The sequence below is a fragment of the Rhamphochromis sp. 'chilingali' genome, assembly GCF_963969265.1.
Source record: "Rhamphochromis sp. 'chilingali' genome assembly, chromosome: 21".
Lineage (NCBI taxonomy): Eukaryota > Metazoa > Chordata > Actinopteri > Cichliformes > Cichlidae > Rhamphochromis > Rhamphochromis sp. 'chilingali'.
Genome location: NC_137949.1, coordinates 30,074,387 through 30,096,680, shown reverse-complemented (window position 1 = coordinate 30,096,680; position 22,294 = coordinate 30,074,387). Strand labels below are relative to the sequence as shown.

General features: G+C 41.9%; 3 protein-coding genes across 4 annotated transcripts in view; 1 reads left to right on the top strand and 2 right to left on the bottom strand.

Moving 5' to 3' along the window:
• Positions 1-979, bottom strand: part of ttll5 (tubulin tyrosine ligase-like family, member 5) — a 56,898-nt gene extending 55,919 nt beyond the window's left edge. Inside the window, exon 1 of the mRNA XM_080870901.1 lies at positions 856-979. The gene's annotated coding sequence lies outside the window, so the exon portion shown is untranslated. The remainder of the gene's footprint in view (positions 1-855) is intronic.
• erg28 (ergosterol biosynthesis 28 homolog) lies at positions 551-4,044 on the top strand. 2 transcript variants are annotated; one of them, XM_080870918.1, is made up of 5 exons: positions 551-655; positions 928-1,065; positions 2,624-2,714; positions 2,804-2,922; positions 3,039-4,044. In XM_080870918.1, the coding sequence occupies exons 2-5, from the start codon at positions 933-935 to the stop codon at positions 3,125-3,127; spliced, it is 432 nt and encodes a 143-aa protein (XP_080727044.1). In that variant the 5' UTR covers positions 551-655; positions 928-932; the 3' UTR covers positions 3,128-4,044. The 2 variants fall into 2 exon arrangements, with proteins under 2 accessions (XP_080727044.1, XP_080727043.1); XM_080870917.1 differs by having other exon boundaries at positions 911-1,065.
• On the bottom strand, positions 3,412-20,463 carry LOC308389471 (choline/ethanolamine transporter flvcr2b-like). Its single transcript, XM_080870910.1, has 11 exons — positions 17,227-20,463; positions 14,642-14,783; positions 12,697-12,837; positions 11,311-11,378; positions 10,935-11,038; positions 9,570-9,680; positions 8,414-8,519; positions 8,199-8,310; positions 7,214-7,278; positions 6,275-6,394; positions 3,412-5,965 (listed from the first exon to the last, which is right to left on the bottom strand). Exons 1-10 carry the CDS (start codon positions 17,854-17,856, stop codon positions 6,320-6,322), a joined length of 1,554 nt encoding a protein of 517 aa, XP_080727036.1. The 5' UTR covers positions 17,857-20,463; the 3' UTR covers positions 3,412-5,965; positions 6,275-6,319.
• Between the last annotated feature and the right edge of the window lie 1,831 nt (positions 20,464-22,294).

The following is a 22,294-nucleotide window of genomic DNA, read 5'->3' as shown; positions in this document are numbered from 1 at the left end:
TTTTTAAAGCATTTTCCAAAATACTGGGACCCCTCAAATCTACATCTATTTTTATATAAAAGAAATGCATGGCTTTCAAAGAGTATTGAATTAAGATTGTGAGAGAATGTATATATACTTCCAGTGGATAAATGCTTGTTAAAATCGTATTTTAGACCGTGTTTAGTCGTAGATTAGTTGAGTCAAAATTCGAACGTCTTTTGCATTATTTCATAGGTCTTTCTATAGATGCAGTTTTTCATGTTCACAATTACCTAATAATATAATTAATTGGGATTTAGATTCGGAATAAGTGCTCGGAAACGTTACAAAGGTGGCTGCCAAGTGGCAAGCCTTGCTCGTAGAGGCACGTCACCTGCATAATTCTCTTGCTCTACAGCTACTCTTTGTTTGGACGCAGTCTAGCACTGTCCACACGCGACAGGATTGCTATATGTAGATTGGTTAGAGGGGAAAATAGGCGGAACCCTAACGCCTGAAATCACCAATCACAATCATGGTACGATTAACAGGAGCCATTTTAAGCGCTCTTATTGGTTAACCCCACGAGCCAAGATTGAAAGACTCGCCACTCGGTTGGCTTCAGTCCCACTTTTTCTAGCGCCAGTATACTCCTGTTTTGTCGGGAATATGATAGTTTGACAGGCGCAGTCAGGTAAATACATGACGTACTCGTGATGTTTTAAAGTATAATAGGCTAGCTAATTGTATAAACCTGCTTAATCCAGGGTTAGCTTGTTATGTCATATGAGTTACTGATGTATTGCCAGCTAATGTCTTATGTTAGACATGAAATAGAAATACATCTATTCTTCCGTCCAATGCTAATGTTATATAACCGGGGTTTGTACTGACCTGTAGTTCGGAGTGGTGTGTCCTGCAGTGAACCGGCAGTTTTCCTCTCTGATAGGTGCTTCTTCCACACAGAAGAGATGAGTCGCTTTCTGAACGTCCTGCGGAGCTGGCTGGTGATGGTGTCCGTCATCGCGATGGGAAACACCGTGCAGAGTTTCAGAGATCACAGTTTTCTGTCCGAAAAGCTCTACACAGGCATGCCAGAGTTTGGTGAGAAAACTGGATTTTGTTTTCTGACAGAAGTCAAGTCAAGTCAAGTTTATTTATAGAGCACATTTAAAAACAACCAAGGCTGACCAAAGTGCTGTACAGTAAATACAGATAAAAATAGAAGTGGAATGTGCAACCTGACAACCTTAAAAGTAACGTGATTATTAGTTTGTGACTCTAGTATTAGTATAAATTAGGCAAACACCACACGCTTCGAATACCAAGCAACACTTTATGTTAAAATGCACGTGATGATCATCAACTAATTACCTATTAGCCTGCATATCACTGGCGTGCAGAGTCTATATAGAGCACGTATAAATGTTTTATTAATCATAATCAGAATATACAAGGCCATTTCTCCCTAATAGGAGCCAAACCAATAGTAGTAGTTATTAGCAAGACTTCACTTTAGATTGGAAAATATATACTTAGTTTGAAAGCATTCATTTATAATAATTATTAGCCCTTGTAGCCTTTGTAGTATTATGTTGCCTTTTATAAGCTGCTGTTAGCTGCTGTTATTCCCATTGATCTGGACTGCAACAATAATTCTAATCCTGTGAAATCACAATATTGAATTTCTTTTCTTACTTTGTATTAAAAACTTGAATAAACCATAGTAATTTAGGGCATTAAAATCTTGTTTTTTTATAATCTTCACCATAGTAAGTAGTATTGCAGAAAACTTCTGTACTGCGGCACATTTCCAGAAAAATGCACTTACAGGTGGCATAACAAACCAGACACCGCTCTACGTTCACTGGACGCTTTATTAGGTATACCTGTTCAACTGCTATCTCACCACCTAAACATGTGGCAACAACTCAGTACAATATGTGGACCCTTGAAGCAGCAAAAGACTGCAGCAGATGCTACCACTGCCAGCTAAGAACAGGAAACTGAGGTAACAAGGGATCAGCTAAAATGGACAACTGAAGACCAGAAAAATGTTTGGTGGTCTCATTTTCTACTTTGACATTCAAATGATAGGGTCAGAATTTGTTGTAAAACAACATCAAAGTATAAATCCATCCAAAATCCAAATTTTCAGGCTTGTGGCGATGGTGTAATGATGTGGGGTATTTTGGGGGGGACACTCTGAGCCCCTTAGCACTAACTGAGTGCTAAATTCCACGACCTGACTGAGTATTGTTGTGGCCATGATTACATAAGTGTACCCATCTACTGGATATGTTCAGATCATCTCAAACTGGTCTCAAACATGTCAGTGAGTTCACTGAGCTCAAATGGCCTCTGTAGTCACCAGAAGTCAATCCAATAAAACACGTTTGGGATGCTGTGAAAGAATTACGGCAGTTCTGAAAACGTAACAAGGTCCAACCTGGTACAAGCATGGTGTAACTAATAAAGTGTCTGGTTAGTGTATAGGATCTTAGAATTAGATAATAAATCAATGTCCTCAGCTAAACCTGCTCAAAAGGTTAAAAAAAAAGAAAGAAAGAAATGCTCCAAGAAACCCTCCTGCATTGTTCTCAACTAATAATGGATGCTCTCTATCATAATATATTGTATCTGTATTTATTTAATTTCTCAGTAAATGGTCTCCAAGCTCGAACCTTTGGTATTTGGACGCTGCTGTCATCGATCATTCGCTGTGCCTGTGCCATTGATATCCAGAATAGAACGTAAGCCATCGTGTTGTTTCCTGCACCATAAAAACTCATTTCTGGTGGAAGTCTATGGGTTATTCACTGTGTAACCCTGGCTCTTGCAGGCTGTATCACATCACCTTATGGACGTTTGTCCTGGCATTGGGCCACTTCCTATCTGAGGCTTTTATCTATAAAACTGCACCGCTGACTATCGGAGTCATGGCCCCTCTCATTGTGGCTAGTGAGTAATGAATAATAGTGATAATAACCTCTGTTGGACTCCCCATCAGGACGTCTTAAGTTAAATCACAACACACTGGAATACACAGTTAAAAGTACATCACTGTGTTTTTGCAGGTTTTTCCATCATAGGAATGCTCATTGGATTCCAGTGTTTTCCAGAAACACAGGAGGAAGTTGGAGCGCGACAGAAAAAGCATAACTGAGTCCCAGCAATCTGGAGTTTCCTGTTGTTGAACTGAATCCACCTCCACCAGCCTTCTGTGAACTGGTCCTCGTGTGCTGCTTCTTGCCTTGAAGAACAGGATATACTGATGTAAATTCACTTTCTACTGTGACATTATTTACATTTACACAGATCAGCCATGACATTAAAACCCCTCACAGGTCAAATAAATAACATTATCTTGTGAAACTGCAATATTCTGCTGGGAAACGTCGGGACCTGGGATTCCTGGTCCACGACTGCAGTTGATGATGTGCTCAAACACAGGAAGACGCTAGTAGTCCCTAATCCAAATGAGCCTTTGTAGGATGTGCCCCAGCAAGGCTGATCTTTGGGGACAACTGCTGCTGTCATGCTCCCAATCAGCACATCCTCAAAGACCCTGCCTTCATGAGGAATCAGAGCTGTTTTAGCAGCACAAGAGGAACACAGCAGATTAGGCAGGTGGTTTTAATGTTGTGATCGATTGGTGTATATCTTACAATACAGTGGTCAATGTGTGCTGCTTTAGAATTTGTAATAATTTCATATTTAAAGGAGCAATATCTGGAGTTTTATGTTGTCTTAACAGCACAGATAGCGTATTCTTTCTCAGTCTCGGTTTTGCTATGGTGCCGCTGACTGACCGTAGAAACAGAACCACAGTACACATTTTCTCGTCACCATGATTGTTTTATTGCACCAGAGCATAGAAAGTACAGTTTTCTAGTCTTTCAATCAAAGCAAGCCCAGATGTACCAAAGATGTCGGAAGGCTACGCAGAAGAAAACCACGCACCTCATTAGAAAAATCATACAGCAGAGGTTGGTTTGATGTTTGTTGTGTGCTGTGAAAGATTTGTACATCCTGGAAATTTATGCACAAATAACTTTGTATAAAACTTAATTTTTAAAAATATCTTGATTTTTTATGCTTTTTATTGCTGTAATAATTGTGGCAATAGTATTTTGTAGTCTTGTAGTCCTTTGTTTGAAGTGTCCTTCAAGGTGTAATTGTGTTTTTGCACGGTTTGTGCTAAAGACTGAAATCCCAGTTTTGTTCTGTTCTCATATTTGGGTTAAAGAAAGCATAAATCTCCTGATTTAAACATGGCCACATTGTGGTGAAATACAAAAATACACAGACACATTTAGCTAGGGCTTATTTATCTATAAATATATAGATTTGTTCTTAATTTAGTTTCTGTTTTTGGTACAGTGTTCAAAATCCCATAGTTTGTATTGCAGTTTCATTTTTTCCTTATTGACTGGATCAACTACACATCATGCCAAAATAGCAAAAACTCTAAGGGTGTGGAAAATTCACAGCACTTTAAAGTGCCTAAGACTAAGATTAACTAGAACCTCTCACAGACACATAAAAGTCCTAATTAAATATCAACATTTCGAGACAACTTCCTAAAAATACCTGAAGTAAAAATTTGTACAACTACTGGTTACACAGCATAAAATACACACAGGCAACAAAACGAAGGAAAACACTAAACCACTTGAGCCTTTGACCCTGGGCTCTAACAGGTGGAGGGCATTTGATTGGCACTGTTTAGGTCCACTCAGGATCGGTGCACAACTGTGCAAAGTGGTGCTCAGATCAGGCCACATCTGTTGGACACTTGGGACACTTAATGACTATAAAAAATAAGATGTGTTAAGCCTTTAAAGTCATCAGAATTTAACCACATTGACCATAAAGAGGAGATTTTGGCCATCTTATGTTTGCTTGCCACTACAATTATTCACACAAAATTAGGTAATATTTTCCACAAGAACTGAGCTGCATTACTCCGACTCTGGCATGTATTGGCCCAACACCCAAGACATATTTCTGATGGATTTCCCTTCGATTTGTCGCCTGTTTGTATAATTCTACAGTACCAAAAGTAAAAAGTACACATAAAAAGTGTGCAAAATGACAAGGGCAGTAGATCTGATTAGTCGCAATCTCCCATTGTGTTGTTCTTATTTTCCGCTGTGCTGACATCCTTTACGTTCCGGACATTCTCGCCTCTTGTGTCTTTTTAAAGAAGTCAATCACAGTAAAATGGGGCCAATATTGACCGCCCCCCCCCCAAAGCGAACTCAGATACATTGCATCAGCAGTATTCACAAGTAATACTGTCATCCTGAACGGCAGACGACAGATACGAAAGCCTCAATTAGGCGAAAGGTGACTTGGCTGCCTGACAGGTAAACACGTCGTAGTCCTTAATCTGCATTGAATACACATATTCTAAACACAGAACACTAACATGAGACACCTTCATCAATGTAAAGAGAGAGTTCAATTACACACAATGTTGGTCATATATTAGAAAACTTTCAATATTGCCAGTCAAATGCATAAAACACTACATTAACACCGGTCAGAAGAAAACTAGGAAAGGCATTCAGTTAGATTGAAGGTTGGAGTCACTAAAGTGGCAGATACATTACACCTAACAAGACATGTAAAATGCCATCATCCCATGATGTAAAAACCTTGAAAGTGCATTCCCCCATGGTGGTTTGGGGTGTAATACCAATGTGGATTTCTGCATCACAGAGTCCAAACAGAACTCCGTAAAGCAACACTGTTCTCTGTGATTCAGCCTCCATGTTCTTACAGTTCACAGCTTTCAGCTCCTCAGTCGTTTGTGCATGATTGTGCGTCTCGATATGTCAGTTTTTGTTGTTGTTTTTTAATGTGTCTTATTTGTTTTTAATCTGTACACGGTGATATTCTGAGATCTTGGACAGAGAAATATCTGTCTTCCTCACAACCTCACCTCTTTCAAGATTTCAGGTGGAGAGATTCCTCTTTCCAGATCAGCAGTAATTGTCTGCAAAGGACAGACGTGATGCAGTAAAATGAGTGAAGTGGCAGCAGAGTTCAACATCAATATTATATCAGCAACAAACATCTCTTCACATTCAGTACACCTCATCACGTGTCTTTTCACAATGAACTTCAGATGAGTTGCAATCACCGGATAAACGTTTAATTCCACAATGACACCGAGTCTGTTTGTGCGATTTAAAGGGCTGATTGTGCAGTCGAGTACAATACGCTGCAGTTTAACCGGTAACACCTTCAAGTAAATGCAAACATGATTGTGTGCACAATCGTTAAAACCCTTTTTTCACCCTACCTTGGCAGGTGTGTGTTTTGGTGTTTGTGAGCTTGTGGGTTAATGTCAAGACTGCCGTTGCCAGGGGCTGCCGCACGACGTGGCCCCGTAGTCCTGCACCGATGACAGGGAGCCTGCAGGCTGGAATGATAGCTTTGGGGTCACACCTCTGAGGGGCCCTAAGGGGTCCCCCTCATCTTCCACCTTCTCATTCATAACACACCACCAGTGCATCCAGAGACACCTGCACACCCAGCTATACCACAGCCTTTGATCAGGAAACTGCATGTATCGTTAGTTCTGCTTTGTTTATTATTTAGATACATCTCTTGTTCTTTTTTCTTTTCTTTTCTTTTTTAAATCTACTGCACTACTATCACTTTGACTTCCACTGGTGTGCAGGATTACTGGTGTTTAAGCTGCGTTTGTAGTGTTAAAACTGGAATATCAGAAGGACAAAAAGGCCAAAGAAAGAAAGCAAGAGGTCCCGAGCCTGACGTAAAGCAAGGCGACAGGTGAGCATGAACATCTCCGAAGTTACAAAAGTCACCACATATTTAGTTTTAATACTTGGTTTTAATATAAGTTTTTTTAGCTGAAAATATTTATTTGACAGCTCTCAACTGCACCCGTTGTAAGCATTAAACCAAAGCAACGCTTTTCAAAGCAAAGAATAAGCAAACGTGTTTTTAATGAGAGCGAGCCAGAGAGCTGTTAGACGAAGCATAGCTGAGAGAAAACGACATTTTTAGCAGCTTGCGGAGAAAGCTGCAACCAGGGCAGCGGGACGACCGCCTGCATTCGCTTTGCATCCAAGCCTGCCGCAGCAGACTGCAATGTAAGTGACTGCAGAGAAGCCACCAGCAGAAAACCACTCAGAGCGCATTCAATCCAGAGCCAGGGTGGGCTCTAACACACATCCCACCTCTAACTTCATGTAACACACACAGTCGTACTTACACTCACTGTCTGCACCTCAACCTGTTGGTTGGCCTTCTGCCGTCGGAGGTCGGATTTGATAAATCCTGCAATAATAATAATAATATTATGAAACACATTAAATTACTGATGATTAATTTTGTGCAAAATAAAGTTACATTTAAATAGAACAGCATACTGGTGTGGAAGTTTTAAAATTGCTACTCCCATGTTATCTTCTTGTATTTTATATAACATGTTTTCTTCAAAACTAATTTTCTGGGTCAGCATGCAGAATATCCTTTGGTGCTCAGAGATTATTGAATCAAAGATATCCCCCTTCCTGTGACAACTCAGAGAGGATGGAGGAAGGATATCGAAGGATATGCACAGTTAGACAGTAAGACCTTAACAAGCATGGTTGTGGTAAAAAGAAGGTACTCCTGCCATTAAGGTTTTACATGTCAGAACATAACAAAAAGGTCTTAAGGAAAAAAGACCTACTATTCAAATAAGTTCAGTGCATTTAGAGGCATTTCCAACAAGACAAAACCTCCTGCTGCAGACGCCTCTAAACATGTGGTTTCTGCTCTTAGCTCTGTATGATGTCAGTGACAGTGTATATCCTTACCTTTGTCACTTTAGGCATGCAGAGCACATAAACAGAAAAAAGCTGACTTAAAAGGAAGGGTCAGATTGTTTCAGACTCGGAGTAGGCCGCACCAAGGCTTACAATGAGGCATACGAGTTATTTTTAGCTGTGAATCATGCAAAGCTACTCTAGTAGAGAGCAACGATAAAAATGTAGCGCTAAAAAATAGGTATTTTTGGTCCTCTTTAACTACAACTTTAATATAGTGTGAAAAGTAATTTAGCCACTAGGAGGCAGCATACGCCTATGAAAGAGACGAGTCTTTGCAAGTCCAAGTATTACACAAAATGGTTTCACATAAGTTGGTCTGAGTATCACACACAGACATGGGAAAGAAAACAGCCCATATCTACAGAGATGAGGTTAACATCTCACCTGTCACCACTGTTCCTATTAGCAGAAAGATGCACAAGAATATGTTGCCAGCTAAAGTTCCCCAGTAATCCATGATCTTTCCCTGAGCTATGGTGAAAATGATTCCAAAGATCTGAAATGAGAGTGAGAAGCTCTTTAAAGGCCCAAACAACATGACATGTTATGATATGTTATTTGTTTGTTCTCTGCAGTCATACGTGCTGAACGTTACCGACCTGAGCTGAACAGTTAAGCAGTCCGGACGAGGTCCCCTCCGATTCTGGGTAGGTGAGCTCTACTGCATACTCGAAACCCAGAGGCAGGTATCCTGTCATAAAGAAACTGGAGAAAGACAGAAAATATAGGTGAACTAAAATATAAAACCAAGTGTCTGATCTGTTCAGCGTAGAATTTTGTGACTCAACTATTTTTAACTGTCCAAAAACCAGCAGAAAAAATGCTCCACAAATGTAAAAGTAGGACAAGTATATTGAGGTTTAATACATCCTCTCTGGGTGAAAAGCAGACAAAGGAATTGCTATGGAAACCAGATATGGGCATAATCAGCTTACCATAAATAGCAATTATTGACAAAGCCTGTGGACTGTGGAACACTAAGTTTTGCTCAAAAAGCAGCATTCCTGCTACAAAGAAACTGAACAACACAGAGCTTCATCAGTTTCGAGCGGGACTCTAAACGTGACCAATATGATTCAACATTACCCCGAGGTTAAAACTAGTGTCAATGCTATGCCAACCCGCATGGGCCAATAAAGCTTCTGTTTAGCTAAGCAGTTTTCTAAACACTTCCAATAAATGGATTTCCAGCTCCACGGAAACCCTTTAGCTTCAGAAACAGCTGGCAGCCCCTCAGCATTTCTCACTTTGCTGACGCTTGCCGAAATGTTTTCTTTAAATAAATAAAAGTATGAGAAACATCTTTTTTTTCCTCCATCACATTTGCATGACAGAATATAAGAGATCATTCACAGCTCTGTTACCTGTTGGCTGCTAGAGCCTACTGTGATGTTTATGGCCATGGTGGCCATAAACACCATCAGGGCGATCGTGGCTCAAGAGTTGGGAGTTCGCCTTGTAATCGGAAGGTTGCCGGTTCGAGCCCCGGCTCGGACGGTCTCGGTCGTTGTGTCCTTGGGCAAGACACTTCACCCATTGCCTACTGGTGGTGGTCAGAGGGCCCGGTGGTGCCAGTGTCCGGCAGCCTCGCCTCTGTCAGTGCGCCCCAGGGTGGCTGTGGCTACAATGTAGCTGCCATCACCAGTGTGTGAATGGGTGGATGACTGGATGTGTAAAGTGCTTTGGGGTCCTTAGGGACTAGTAAAGCGCTATATAAATACAGGCCATTTACCATATTCTTTAATGGTTACCTACCCTAAAACTCCAGCTGTAACGAACACCACCCACAGGTGACCCAAGTTGAGGGTGAAGGTGTAGGCCAGCATCCCAGTTAGAGAAAGGATATACACGGCCAAGGTGGTCTGTCTGTGGAGACAGGAGCATAACAATAAAGTTTAAGACATTAAGCCATGTATCATAGCACATGTTATGACGGGCACAATAAGGACTAACGCAAGCGATAATGTTCAACCCCCCCCCCCCCAAAAAAAATGAATGCCATTATTTTGTGTCACCAACGACTTGTCACAACAACGCCAATCTGCAAAAACAAATTCACTCTGTTGAAGCTGCTTCTTGTACAACCACGCGTAAAACAAGCAGCAAAACATTTTTGTTAATATTGCACAGTCCTCCGGCTCACTCTGGATCCACATTCTAAATCTGGGCTTAACTGCTCTGACAGATAACCATCCTAATGGCATGTGAGGAATCTGTGGACTGAGGATCTTCCTCTAATCATAAACATTTTTATGCCACATTAATGAAGGCAGTTTATCAACACTAAATCACTAACTTGCAGAATAAAGCAAGTGGTCATTTTGTAGAAAGAAGTAATGTATGATTACTGTTTTTCCATCATATGCAGTGGCAAAAGGCTTGAGAAGCTACTTTGAAGTACCAGTAAAGTACAGCCTGCCAGTTCAGATAAGCAGAGAGCAACACCACACAGAAAACTCGGCTATGTTGTATCCTAATACGTGCCTCTTTTAATCAAATGGTCTAATTCACTTGGACATCTCTCTGTGAATGGATGAGTGACTTAAAGGACATTCATGCAAGGAGTCGATGTTTTAAAGTACAGCTAACATTGCAGAGAAGAAGTGAGAATGCTGATCCTGAGGACTGAAAATTACATTGCCTTTCAGAAGAGCATCTTTTTACATGTGCACATGAAGCTCCATCAGAATCTGACTGTAGAAAACAATGACATTAGTTTATTTGAATGCCATGGTTTACCACTCCCTTCAGCTAACGGCAGGAATCTTAAACTACATGGGCTCACCACCATTGGACAATAGAAGACTGTAAAAGTGTCGCCTGGTCAGATGACTCTCAATCTCTGCTGTGACATTCGGATGGTAGGGTCAAAAGTTAAAATAAATAACATGAAATCATGTATTCATCTTGCCTTGTATCAATGGTTTAAGCTGTTGATGGTGCAATGGTGTGAAGTTCATTTTATACTCAGCCTTTTATGATCACAGTGTAGCCATGTTCTGATGGACATGGTGTATATTTAGGATTTGACTCAAATGTAGGTTCTTGTTAGAAAACACAGCTCTGTGTTTGATCTTAGTCCACATCACTGAAAAACGGGGTTTAAAAGAAATACACTACTTGTAGGTTTTGGTCTTGTCCAGCCATATGCCACATATGAGAGAGCCCGCCATGCCAGCAATGACAATGGTCAGACCGATTCTCCCAGCATTCACCTCTTCACCCTGAAAGAGAAAATGTTGGCATTTGCACCTGTGAAGTCACAATATGCAGTCATTTCCTAGAAGCACTGAGCCGTAACAATCATACTCCTGTTATCTGTGTCAGGACCATATCTTTGGATGCTTTATAGCTCAGTGTTAAATGCAGTCAGACAGTGTCTACCTGCTGGGCCTATTCAATCTGAGCATAAGCCACAAGGAAGACTAGAGAAGGTAAGACAGAAAATATAAAGTTGACAAACATGAAAAAAAAAAAGGCTATAATAGGGACTTACAGGATAGTGCTCAATGATCATCCGGTTCAACAGTGTGGAAATAGCATAGAAGCAGCCAACATTCAAGCCTGTAGACCACAAACAGAAAACAGTTTATTCTGAGACAATCTGCACAGAAAGGTGGTCTCATGTGGGGACCAGATGGGTCCTGGTGCTTCTACCTAAAAACTCTTGAGAGCTTCACACAATATAAGAGACATTATAATCAGATTATTTGGGCATTTTTAGGGTGTATACTCCCCCTACTCAAAAACTTTCTCCTTTTTTGAAAGCTTTAAACTGAAAGATGAACATTTCTGTTTCCCAGCAGCTTATCATGTTAGCATTCCAACTGACTACACGTGAATCAATAAGATAAGATAAGATAACCTTTATTAGTCCCACACGTGGGAAATTTGTTTTGTCACAGCAGGAAGTGGACAGTGCAAAAGTTATGACGCAAAAATTAGAATACAATAAGAATAAATACAGTACACAACTGTACAGAATAGAATAAAATAATATACTATATACAGTAGAATAAAATAGAATAAAAATATACAATAAGATAAAAATAGAATACGAATGCTATATACAACTGAGTAAAAATACAACGATGCCAGAAAAGATTATTGCACTTAGTGTTATTGCACATGTGTGGATGTGTGTGTTTGTTCAGTTAAAGTCTTTGTTGTGGAGTCTGACAGCAGTGGGGAGGAAAGACCTGCGAAATCTCTCCGTCCCACACCGTGGGTGCCGCAGTCTCCCACTGAAGGAGCTGCTCAGTGCTGTCACAGTCTGCTGCATGGGGTGGGAGACGTTGTCCAACAGGGATGACAGCTTAGCCGCCGTTCTCCTGTCACTCACCACCTCCACTGGGTCCAGAGGGCATCCTAGAACAGAGCTGGCCCACACACACCCATAAATGTGTGTGTGTGGGTATTAGTAAAACAACTGCCTTGTGAAACTCAGCACAGGATTCTTCTTATAATAACTGAAGGTAGACAATTGGCAAAAACTAAAGATGGAGGAGAGGAAATGGATTTTAAAAGGATTAGAAAGAAAGCAAGAAGTCTATAGTCTGAGAAACAGCTGCTAACACACTCAAACAGCCCTTTAACATGAACAACTTTGGTCTGTCTTTCCTATGTTGTCACTAATTAGTGACCTTTGAGCCAAAAAATGCTATCACCAAAAACAATCAGATCAGTGCTACACAAACTCTATTCGTTTTAATGACTCGCTCATATATGTGCTCAGAGGCCGATAAGGACTGTGAACGAGAGTTACATAGACCATAATGCACAGTATCCTTAACTCTTGCCAGGGTAAAAGTTTAGTCCTAGAAATGGTGGGGCTGACTGCTACAGTTTGCATGTTTAGTACGGGTAAGAGGGAGGAACCCACCATAGCTGACCACCAGGAGCATGAAGGGCTTGTTGCGCAGCAGACTCAAGATGGAGGCTGTGTAGGAGTACTCATCAGGCTGCATGTTCCTGGCCTGTGCCTGGGCCTGGCTGGGTGGGATCTCAGGTTTCTCCTGAAACACTGAAAAGCAACACAAACAAACGCAGCATTTCTGGAGGTTACTTTAGTTTTTAAGATATAAGATTTAGTAGGACAGCACCGGAAAAACACCGGACTGGGGCAAAGAGCAAAGTTCAGTGTGATGCTGAGGTAAGAGCAAAAGTGGACTCCAAACATGAGTAAACATGCTTATAAAGATAAGATATCAGTCTCCGAAGCAGGTTTTAACACACGTACAGCAGCCCTGAACATCTTTAGACATTGTCCAACAGAGTTACATGTGAGAATTTGGAATAATCTTTAACCTGCCAGCTCTCCAGTACAAGGTCCATGTGATGCTCGACTGAGCCTTTCTAAGAAAATGCAGGTAAGTGTCTAACACAGCGGGTGACATCTGACCTGCCCCCTGGACATCAAGTCAGCCACCAAATTTAACCAAATATAGGTGGCTATTGTTATTACTTTTCTCCTCCTATCATAAGTCGTAGATTAACAGGTTTTATTGAATAACAGGTTGACATTTTCAGTATTTCTTCTATTTATTGATTCCGTAACACTTTCTGTATTGTTATTGCATTTAATCTTTCACTATTGAGTTTAGTGAGTTACCAAATATGATGCATGTTCCTGACAGCATAAATATACATTATGTGTAGTTAGAATTGGCAGTGTGTGCTTCACATGTGATTATATATTTTTTTAAATAAGTAAAACCTGCTTGATTGGGACAAGCAGATATATCTGCGCAGTATGTAAAGTGAAACACAGATGTTCTCCGCACGTGACACGACAATCAGCAAAAGCTGGAATCACAAACCTTTGACCTCAAAGGTCACAGTCACAGGTGATTGTGTCCCAAGGATTTGCTTTGAGTTATTTAGTCAGCATATCCAAGTAATCAAGGGACTGGTTCTCCACCACTGTTTCTCTGACTTTCTCTGACTTTTAGTCCTTGGTGGAGGTGAAGAGAGAATTTAACAGAGCTGGGGGCTGAGGTGGGGGGGTGATTTTATAAAACTCTGCTATGACTCCCTGAGCCCCTGCCTGTATTTCACGTCGTGTCAAAACTCATCTCATCAAAATGTGGACAATTACACCAATTACCGCAGCTGCTCATCTGGTGGAGTTGAAGGGATGTTGAGTTTTTCGCTAGAAAGCACACCTCGGGCAGGCTCAGTTTCCCAGCGGAGCTGGCTGAGGAGCAGACATCTCTGTGTAAAGCTCTGCCATACACAAGTCTGGATGTTCATATCGAGAACTTTGCAGCAAAGATGATTTCAAAGACTCTTTTGTGTTCTCATTTAAAACAGCAGTGTAATTCTTCTAGTGGACAAAGGAGTCAAGGTGAGGTAACACTGGAAACTACAAATTGTCAAGATGATGCTTTGCTTCATATATTTTCACACCAATAGCTGTGGGCGCTGAGTGACACTTAAGGTGACTTGCAGTGGGCGATTGCTGCATGAGTGAGTAAAGAGCTCTGACAAGGACTCTAACCCATTAGCTCTTTTACACAAACGTGAGGCTCAATCAAGACTTGGATCCATGCGTCTCCAAGGCCAGAAAGGGCAGTACAAGATCACATCAATGCTGGCTGGAAGCTGCAAACAGTGGCGTCAGTGTCTACAGGAGACCAATGCATAAAATTCACTGATGATTCTGTGCTCACAGATTTTCTGTTCTTTTCCTGATTTTCTTCCCCTTAAAATTCTCCAGGTTCTTCAACACGATTTTAGGTTTCAAACAGAAATGGTCAAAATGGTTCTACAAAGGCTCCAGCCATAACTGACATGTATAAACACTCATCTTCCCTTTAAACACTTACCGATGACCACAAGGACCAAGATGGCGGTGGCCATGCCTGCGCTAATGTAGAACATGATACTGATATGATGTGCCAGCTCGTCCATGTCATCCACGTTAGGCACGAGGATGGGTGGAACCAGGAACCCAATGGCAATACCCAACTGTAAGCGAGAGACACATAATTAACTATGGACTGATGTGATGCCTGCGCACAGACACATATGTCCAAATTTTTAAAAAGCTATAACGCAAAACACGTCACTGAAGACATAAAGAAGGGTAAAGTTTGCACTTTGATATGATGCCCTGTAAAAAGCAAGAAACACCCCAAAAACATAAACAAAAAATGAAATAAGTAATTGATGCAGAAAATGTCAATGCCTGTTTGGCATCTGACTGACTGCTGCAATCAGTGTGAGTGATGGTACACCTCTTATTATAAAACATAAAATATATGCATATTTGCCATTTGTGGCAAAATAAACCCGTCTGTAGTTTTTTGTTTAACAGAGACAGGTAACACCGTAAGTCACCATTCTTTTGTAAACTGCCTGACATGAAGATTACATGTCACTAAATTTAACTTTTAAAACCCCAGCCAACCTCAGTGAAAAGCAACACTTCTAGTGGATCTTGGGTAAATGGGAAGGGAGTGGGGGTAAACGTTCCAAATTTGAATACCACAGCAGCAGTGCCAACATCCTCGGCTTCCTACTGTCACAAGAACATTCCAGAAGGGACACCGGTGGTGGTCCCTCCACTCTAGGGGAAAGGTGAGAGAAGGAAAGGTGACGCGACACATTCCCGATTGTGAGTAACAAACCTGTGAAGTGTTTGACGAGTGGAAACACAGAAATATGTACGATCCCTTCAGTCGTCTGAGAATGTTACACCCACTGTTACACTTGTTGCCTTCTACAGCCTTCAGACAGATTAGAACCTTCGCTATAATGTTTACCTTGTTGCCAGTGTACTAGAAAAAGCTCTAGAAAACATTCACAGCAGACAGTCACACATTTGAACCAAACTAAAGACTTTTTATAACCTCGTCAAAACTATGCAAAACAGGCTCATTGTTCATTGGCTCCAAATTACAGTGACCTCGCTTGAAGTTTGATGTCTGTTTGATCTTCAAAGCGTCACAGGCTTTTCTGGAACCCTTACCTAATTTTTTGCTAATGTGAACTGTTTCTAAATGTCCAAGGTATTACATAAAACGACTTCAGCCTGAAAACTTGGAAGCATCCAGTGTTAGGGACCGCAGCCAAAGCAATTAAGCCATGGTGAGCAAGTAAACATCGACAGCAGCGCGTCCTTTTCATCTTCATCGGCAGGGAGCGGGTTTAAAGCACAAAACAAGAACATTCATGACAAGCGCCGGTGTTTGGTCTAATGATGGAGGGAGAGGACATGGTTCAGCTTTGGAGGTTAAAGGGCACCACAGCGTGCTCAGAGCGGTCAATAAGATGAGAAAAGTGTTAGAGACTGTGGAGAGATCACAAAGCACTGATATGTAGCCAAGTACACCACATTTGCTCTGTTTATTTTCTCTTTACTTTAGATATGACTTAAAATTGCATAAAACTATCACTCTCCATGTTTCGTGGGTAAATTTAAGGTAAATTAGATTTCAGTTGATGCGTGTTGACATTTCCTGTGACCTTTTTTGGAATTTTCAGATGATTTTGTCTGTCTAATGCCGTTCTCGGGATTTTTAAAAGGAAAGCAAAAGCAGTGAAACACACCCGCCCCAGCAGACCTGACTACCTTGCCATGCACACAGCATTCTTAGTGCAATCTCACTGTATAGTTAATTTACCCAAGGTGAGGAAACTTGCACAGAAGCAGGCAGCTCAAGCGGTGGAAGTCACCCGCCATCCCCAGCAATTTTCCCCTGGCTAGAAAGAACAAACCAAACACACATACAGACACAGAGGAAGTCACTTTGACCACTTAGACAATACCGGTATCCCTGTTTTTACTGGAAAGATCTATACTCTGTTCACTTCTCTCCCTCTACCCTCCTCACAGTTTGGAGGTCTCTGTCAGACAATGGTTCCCTATCATATATTTTCTTCTAGTTTCTATCGGCAGATTTAAAAATGAAGAATTTATGACTTCATATTTTGATACTGGTAATCCAAGTAATGTTTAAACAGTAAAAATGCTCAGTGTAATGTAAACCATGCCCTTCTACTTCCCATATACTGCTTGCCTGGTATGTGAAGTACTTTAATAGAACTAAAATGGTTCAGCATCCAGCATGCTAACATGTACTGCATGCTGGGTTCATCGTTTCTTTAAGAACCTTTACTCTGAAGGGATTACTAGCCATTAGTTTTCACCAGTGGCAAAGAAGGTGACTGGCTTTGTTAAACCTGCGGACTCTGGAAGAAGGTTGGAAAGAAGAATCCACAGGAGGAGAGACACTCAATCACAAATCAAGATAGCTTGACCTAACAGAAACATGCTATTTTTTTTAATATACTGCACAAAGAGTTAAAGATGACAGAGCTCTCATTCACTCTCGCCCACTTTAAAGAAGAAAAGTGAATAACACCATACACACATTTTTTTTAACCCAGCAGGTAAACAAAGACACACCTGGTTTCCCAGAACCCCAATGGAACAGGCGGTGGACACTTCCTGCTGCCCGAACCACAGAGATGCAAGTCTGGAAGGGATGCCCAGGATATAAACCGTGGCCACCGAGCACACGAACTGTCCAAAGAAGGTCAAAGCAAACATGCTGGGGTCCGCCGAGCCCGTCTTGATCCAGGCCCCGATGCAGTTGTAGGCGGACCCCACCACCACAACATCTCTGATGCCTCGATTGTCGAGGAGCCACATGACGGGTAGGATGAGAGGGATGTAGGTGAGAAAGTAGATCATGGAGAGCCAGTCAATGGCCAGGGTGCCGATGCTGTAGAAGCGCATGAAGATGTTGCTGATGATGCCGTACTGCAGCCACATGAAGGCGTTGCTCATGGAGTAGGCGCTGAAGATGAAGAGCATCACCCACCGCCGTTTGTACAGCCTGGTCTCCATGAGCGGAAAGAGCCGCGCGGTGTCGATGGCTGATGGCTCCAAGGTGTCATCACCATCTCCCAGAGGCAGGCAGTGCGCGTATTCTCGCAAGCTGTTTCTTTCTTTCCCCGTTGGGGTGCAATCATTGACCCTGGCCTTGTCGAGGCTGTCCGCCCACTCATGAGAAAGTTCATCCTGAGAATTCATGTTGCTCCCAGTGAAACTCTTCCCTCTTCCTTCAGGCTTGTGTGGCTCTCAACAGCTGAAGGGAAGAGCAAACAATTCTTCTTGTGTGTGCACTCTCTTAACACCATGGCAGCTTACCTGACTAGGCCCTCCCACCCAGCAGGAACTTCCTAAATGGTGATCATAACCAAGCTCGCCCGCTGATCCTAAACTGGAGATTACTTCCTATTACTGCTGGCTGATTTACCAGAGGTGAATCTGGGGTGCAGTTTAAATATAATGAGCAGTATATGAGTAGGCTCTGATTTCAGTCAACAATTACATACCCAGCTGCAAATGTCGGGGTTCGGCCTTCTTCTCTAGTGGTTTTAACACCAAGGATGCGTTTTACTTTTCATTTAAAACTCCTACTTCCATGTGAGATCGCATAAAAGCATAGCATGTAAATGTAAGGACGAACTACAAGAGCAACTTGGTTTTATTGCTAAGTATAGGCACATGACACTCACACATACATAAATGCGTCAGACAAGTTAAAGTTCATTGAGAGGAATACTGAATGTGCACAGCTGCCATGCTGTGACACAGAGGGGAAGTGTCCCTGAGCACTGAAACATGAAGTGACGGTAACACACTGCTTGTTGACCAGTTATTAAGGTTGAGTGTTTCTGGTTCCTAAATTGGATTTACCAATGTGCAATCACTTTGTATTATGTCATCTGTCTCTGGCATTACAATACTGGCAGACCTGAGGATGGTCAGTTTACACAGTGCAGTCAGGAGGGATTAGCACAGTGGCACATTTATGTTGTGTTAAGTCACATGCCAGTGCACTGCTGGTATGAGATTCAGCTTTAATTTGAAGATGTTTATATCCACATTTCTTTGAGCATGGGCTACTATTATTTTTCCTGTTTCTTTATTACACAGAAAATTTGAAAAAATAAAAAAGTCGTTTCAATTAAAGAGCTTGTACATACTGGTGGATTAACCATTACAGAAAGATAGCAGAACAAGCAAGCTTCCAAACTGTAACCTGTATAGAGATAAAATTAAACGCTTACATTTAGATTTGATATTCTGGTTTTATTTTGGTGAAGTGTATCTTAAATGTGTAGTTAGCCGAGATGGTAAGTCAAATTTTCAGGTATCTGTACTTTAGTCGAATATGTATTTTTGTGACAACTTTTTACTTTTATTCCCTACATTTTTAGACAAGTATCTGTACTTTCTGCACCTTACATTTACAAAAATGGCTCGTTACTTTTGGTAACGAGCCATTTTTGGCTAAATGGATAAATGGAGGAAACAGTTACACACAATAGAAATTACTGTGAACCATGATCATTTTTGCCCACACTTGAGACACTCAGACTCTTAGAGAACCCCACCTACTGAATGCCACTTTAATGTAAAGCCAAGTGTCTCATACTTCATAGATGAGTTTTTCATGAGTTTTTTTCTGACTGTACTCACATGGATGCACGACAAGGTGACACTAATGACCTTCCAGTGTGTGCAATGAGTCCTTGAATCTATATAAGCGCTATATAAAAACTACTGCTCTTTGTCTTTGTCAACAATAGAGCACAAAAACAACTGATCAAAGCCAGCGATCATATTGTTTCTAAGTTCTTCGATCCTTGTCATAAGGTGGTGTTACTGACAAATTTTTTTACCCTGCATTCAGACACAAGGACAGTAGTTCAGTCAGCCGTGATTAATTCTGATCATATTAGTCTTATTTTCAACATAAGGCATAATATACTGTTTGCTAAGCAAATCAAACACTAATACTTGCATTAATCAAAGTAATCAAATATTAAAATGTACTATATTATTAAAAAGTGTTGCTGAACGGAATGTAATTCGTAACAACAAAGTAATAACAATACAGTAGTGAAATCCAGTCCTCATACTGATGGATGCTCTGTGTTAATGAGTAATATAGTCCAACATCCAGCTCTAAGCCTGGCTTTTCTTACAGTGCGTCTTTAAACACGCTGGAAATTTCCAGGCTCCATCTACACCACCTCTCTGTGAAATCCACGGAAGGATCGAAGGGAAGTAAAGAACAGTCAAAAACTCATTCAGGATATTGAAACTACAACCACAAACGCGCGCCACCGTGGCTGCCGACAAGCGTCTTTTGGGAAAACACTGTCATGTGAAATTGTAAACTGACAAATGTCTGAATGAAAGACGAAACAGTAGTTGCGGAAATACCAGGTTTGCTTTGTTGGCAGTGCTATCGTCTTATTTTCATACAATCAGAGCAATAAAACGGTAAAACACTACTGATAAGCCGATTGTAAAATAATTTCAGGAATATCCTGCTCCATAACGGAAAGATCTTTTTTTTGGCATTTATGGATCACGATTAGGGTTGCCAACTCCCTGAAAAATAAATAAGGGACACCTCGTGGCCAAGGCCGGGCAACCCAGTTGTCTTCACCCTTCCCAGTGTGGTAGCTCTTTTGTGTGTGAAATTTTTTAACCATTTGACTTGAATTTGATTTAAGCAGATATTCTTTGTGATATGACCATATGGGAAACAAATGATCATTTAGCCATTTATTTTTAGCTCAAAATGACAACATTAACACAGTAAAACAGGTCTCCTTCTTAAACAGAAGCCTGTCGTGCTTAACTTTTGAGAATATAAGTAAATCTTTCTTTAAAAAAAAAAAAAAAAAAAAAGTCCTGCTTAACTTAAAATAATAGAACAAAAATATTCTTGTAATTGTGCACATTTAGTGCATTTAGTACAATTGGCTTCAGCTGAGGTATTATTTCAGCTTTTCTAATGCTAATCAGCTGCTCCTGTTTGTAAACCCACTTGTTCCCATGATTACGCATCTTAACTCATCATCATTCTTCATCTATGTATTACTTTTATGTATTAGTCATCTATTTGTTGTAATCATCTATCCTTGCAGTTGTTTATTACACAAAATAAATGATATTATCACACTTCTGGCCACATAGCGCTGATATTCACTGCACATGCCCATATTGTCAGGGCTCTGTGTGCGGGCAGGCAGAGATGAGGATCCAAATGCAGGACTCGAACACAGAATTGAAACTCAAAAAACCTCAGCTTTATTGCTGGCAGAAAAACAAACATGGAGTGAGGATGGAACACTGAGACCAAGGACACAGGCATAATTCTGAGGGTACGACGCGACACTGAGCATGGGAAAACACAGGGCTTATATACACAGGGTAGTAACGGGGGAATCGGCAACAGGAGGGAGACACAGCTGGGAGAGATCAGGGCTAACGAGACGGGGGAGCTAAGCTGCACACACTAACATAAGACAGACTTTCACAATAAAACAGGAAACATGAATTACAAAACAAGCATGCAGACTTTACACTGAGAGACAGACAGAATGACACATGGAATCTGAACTAAACTAAACGTGAGATATAACTGAGAACAAATCCTTAAGCACGGATAAACAGAAACAAGAAATAATAATCATCATCATCACTACGAGAAGAAAACAATCCATGAAGCAGAAATAAACCAAAACATAATAAACTCAAAATACTGGGTCCAACGGACCCAGAACCGTGACAGTACCCCCCTCTCTAAGGGCTGGCTCCCGACAGCCCCAAACAAAAAAAAGCACAAGCACCAGGCCAGGCCCAAGCAAAAAAAAAAAAACAAAACAAAAAAAAAAAAAACACAAGGAGCACCAGAGTCCAAAAAACGCAGGAAAGCATATCAAAAACAAAACGAAACCAGAGCTCACCAAGAGTCTACAAAAAAGTCCAGGGGGCCGACCGTGCACACGGCAACGGTGGCGACGTGCGAACAGTTCTGGAGGCCGACCGTGCGGACGGCAACGGCGGCGAGGAAGCAGTTCTGGGGGCCGACCGTGCGGATGGCAACGGCGGCGGGAATGCAAGCCTGGAGGCCGGCCACGCGGAAGGCAGTGGCGGCAACAGAAGTCCGGAGGGCGGCCACGGTGGTGATGATGCCCAACAAGCGGCCTGGCAGATGACCGACAATGTGGAGGTGGTAGGAGGGGACCCGAAGGCTGCGTGGCCCCTGCAGCCCCAGGCGAAGCGGAGGTTGGATCAGATGAGGCAGAGGCTGAAGCCGAAGCTGGGCCAGGCGACGCTGAAGCGAATGCGGAGGCTGAACCAGGTGAGGCTGATGCAGAGGCGGGGCCAAACGAAGCTGGTGATGCGGGAGCCGGACCAGGCGTGGGTGATGCTGAAGCCGGAGCCGGACCAGGCGACGGCGTGGGTGGAGACACGGAGGCTGCAGCTGGCGTGGGTGGAGACACGGAGGCTGGACCAGACGAGGATGAGGATGCTGACGCGGAGGCTGGGCCAGGCGAAGCAGCTGATGAGGATGCTGACGCGGAGGCTGGGCCAGGCGAAGCAGCTGATGATGATGCTGACGCGGAAGCTGGGCCAGGCGAAGCAGGTGATGATGCTGATG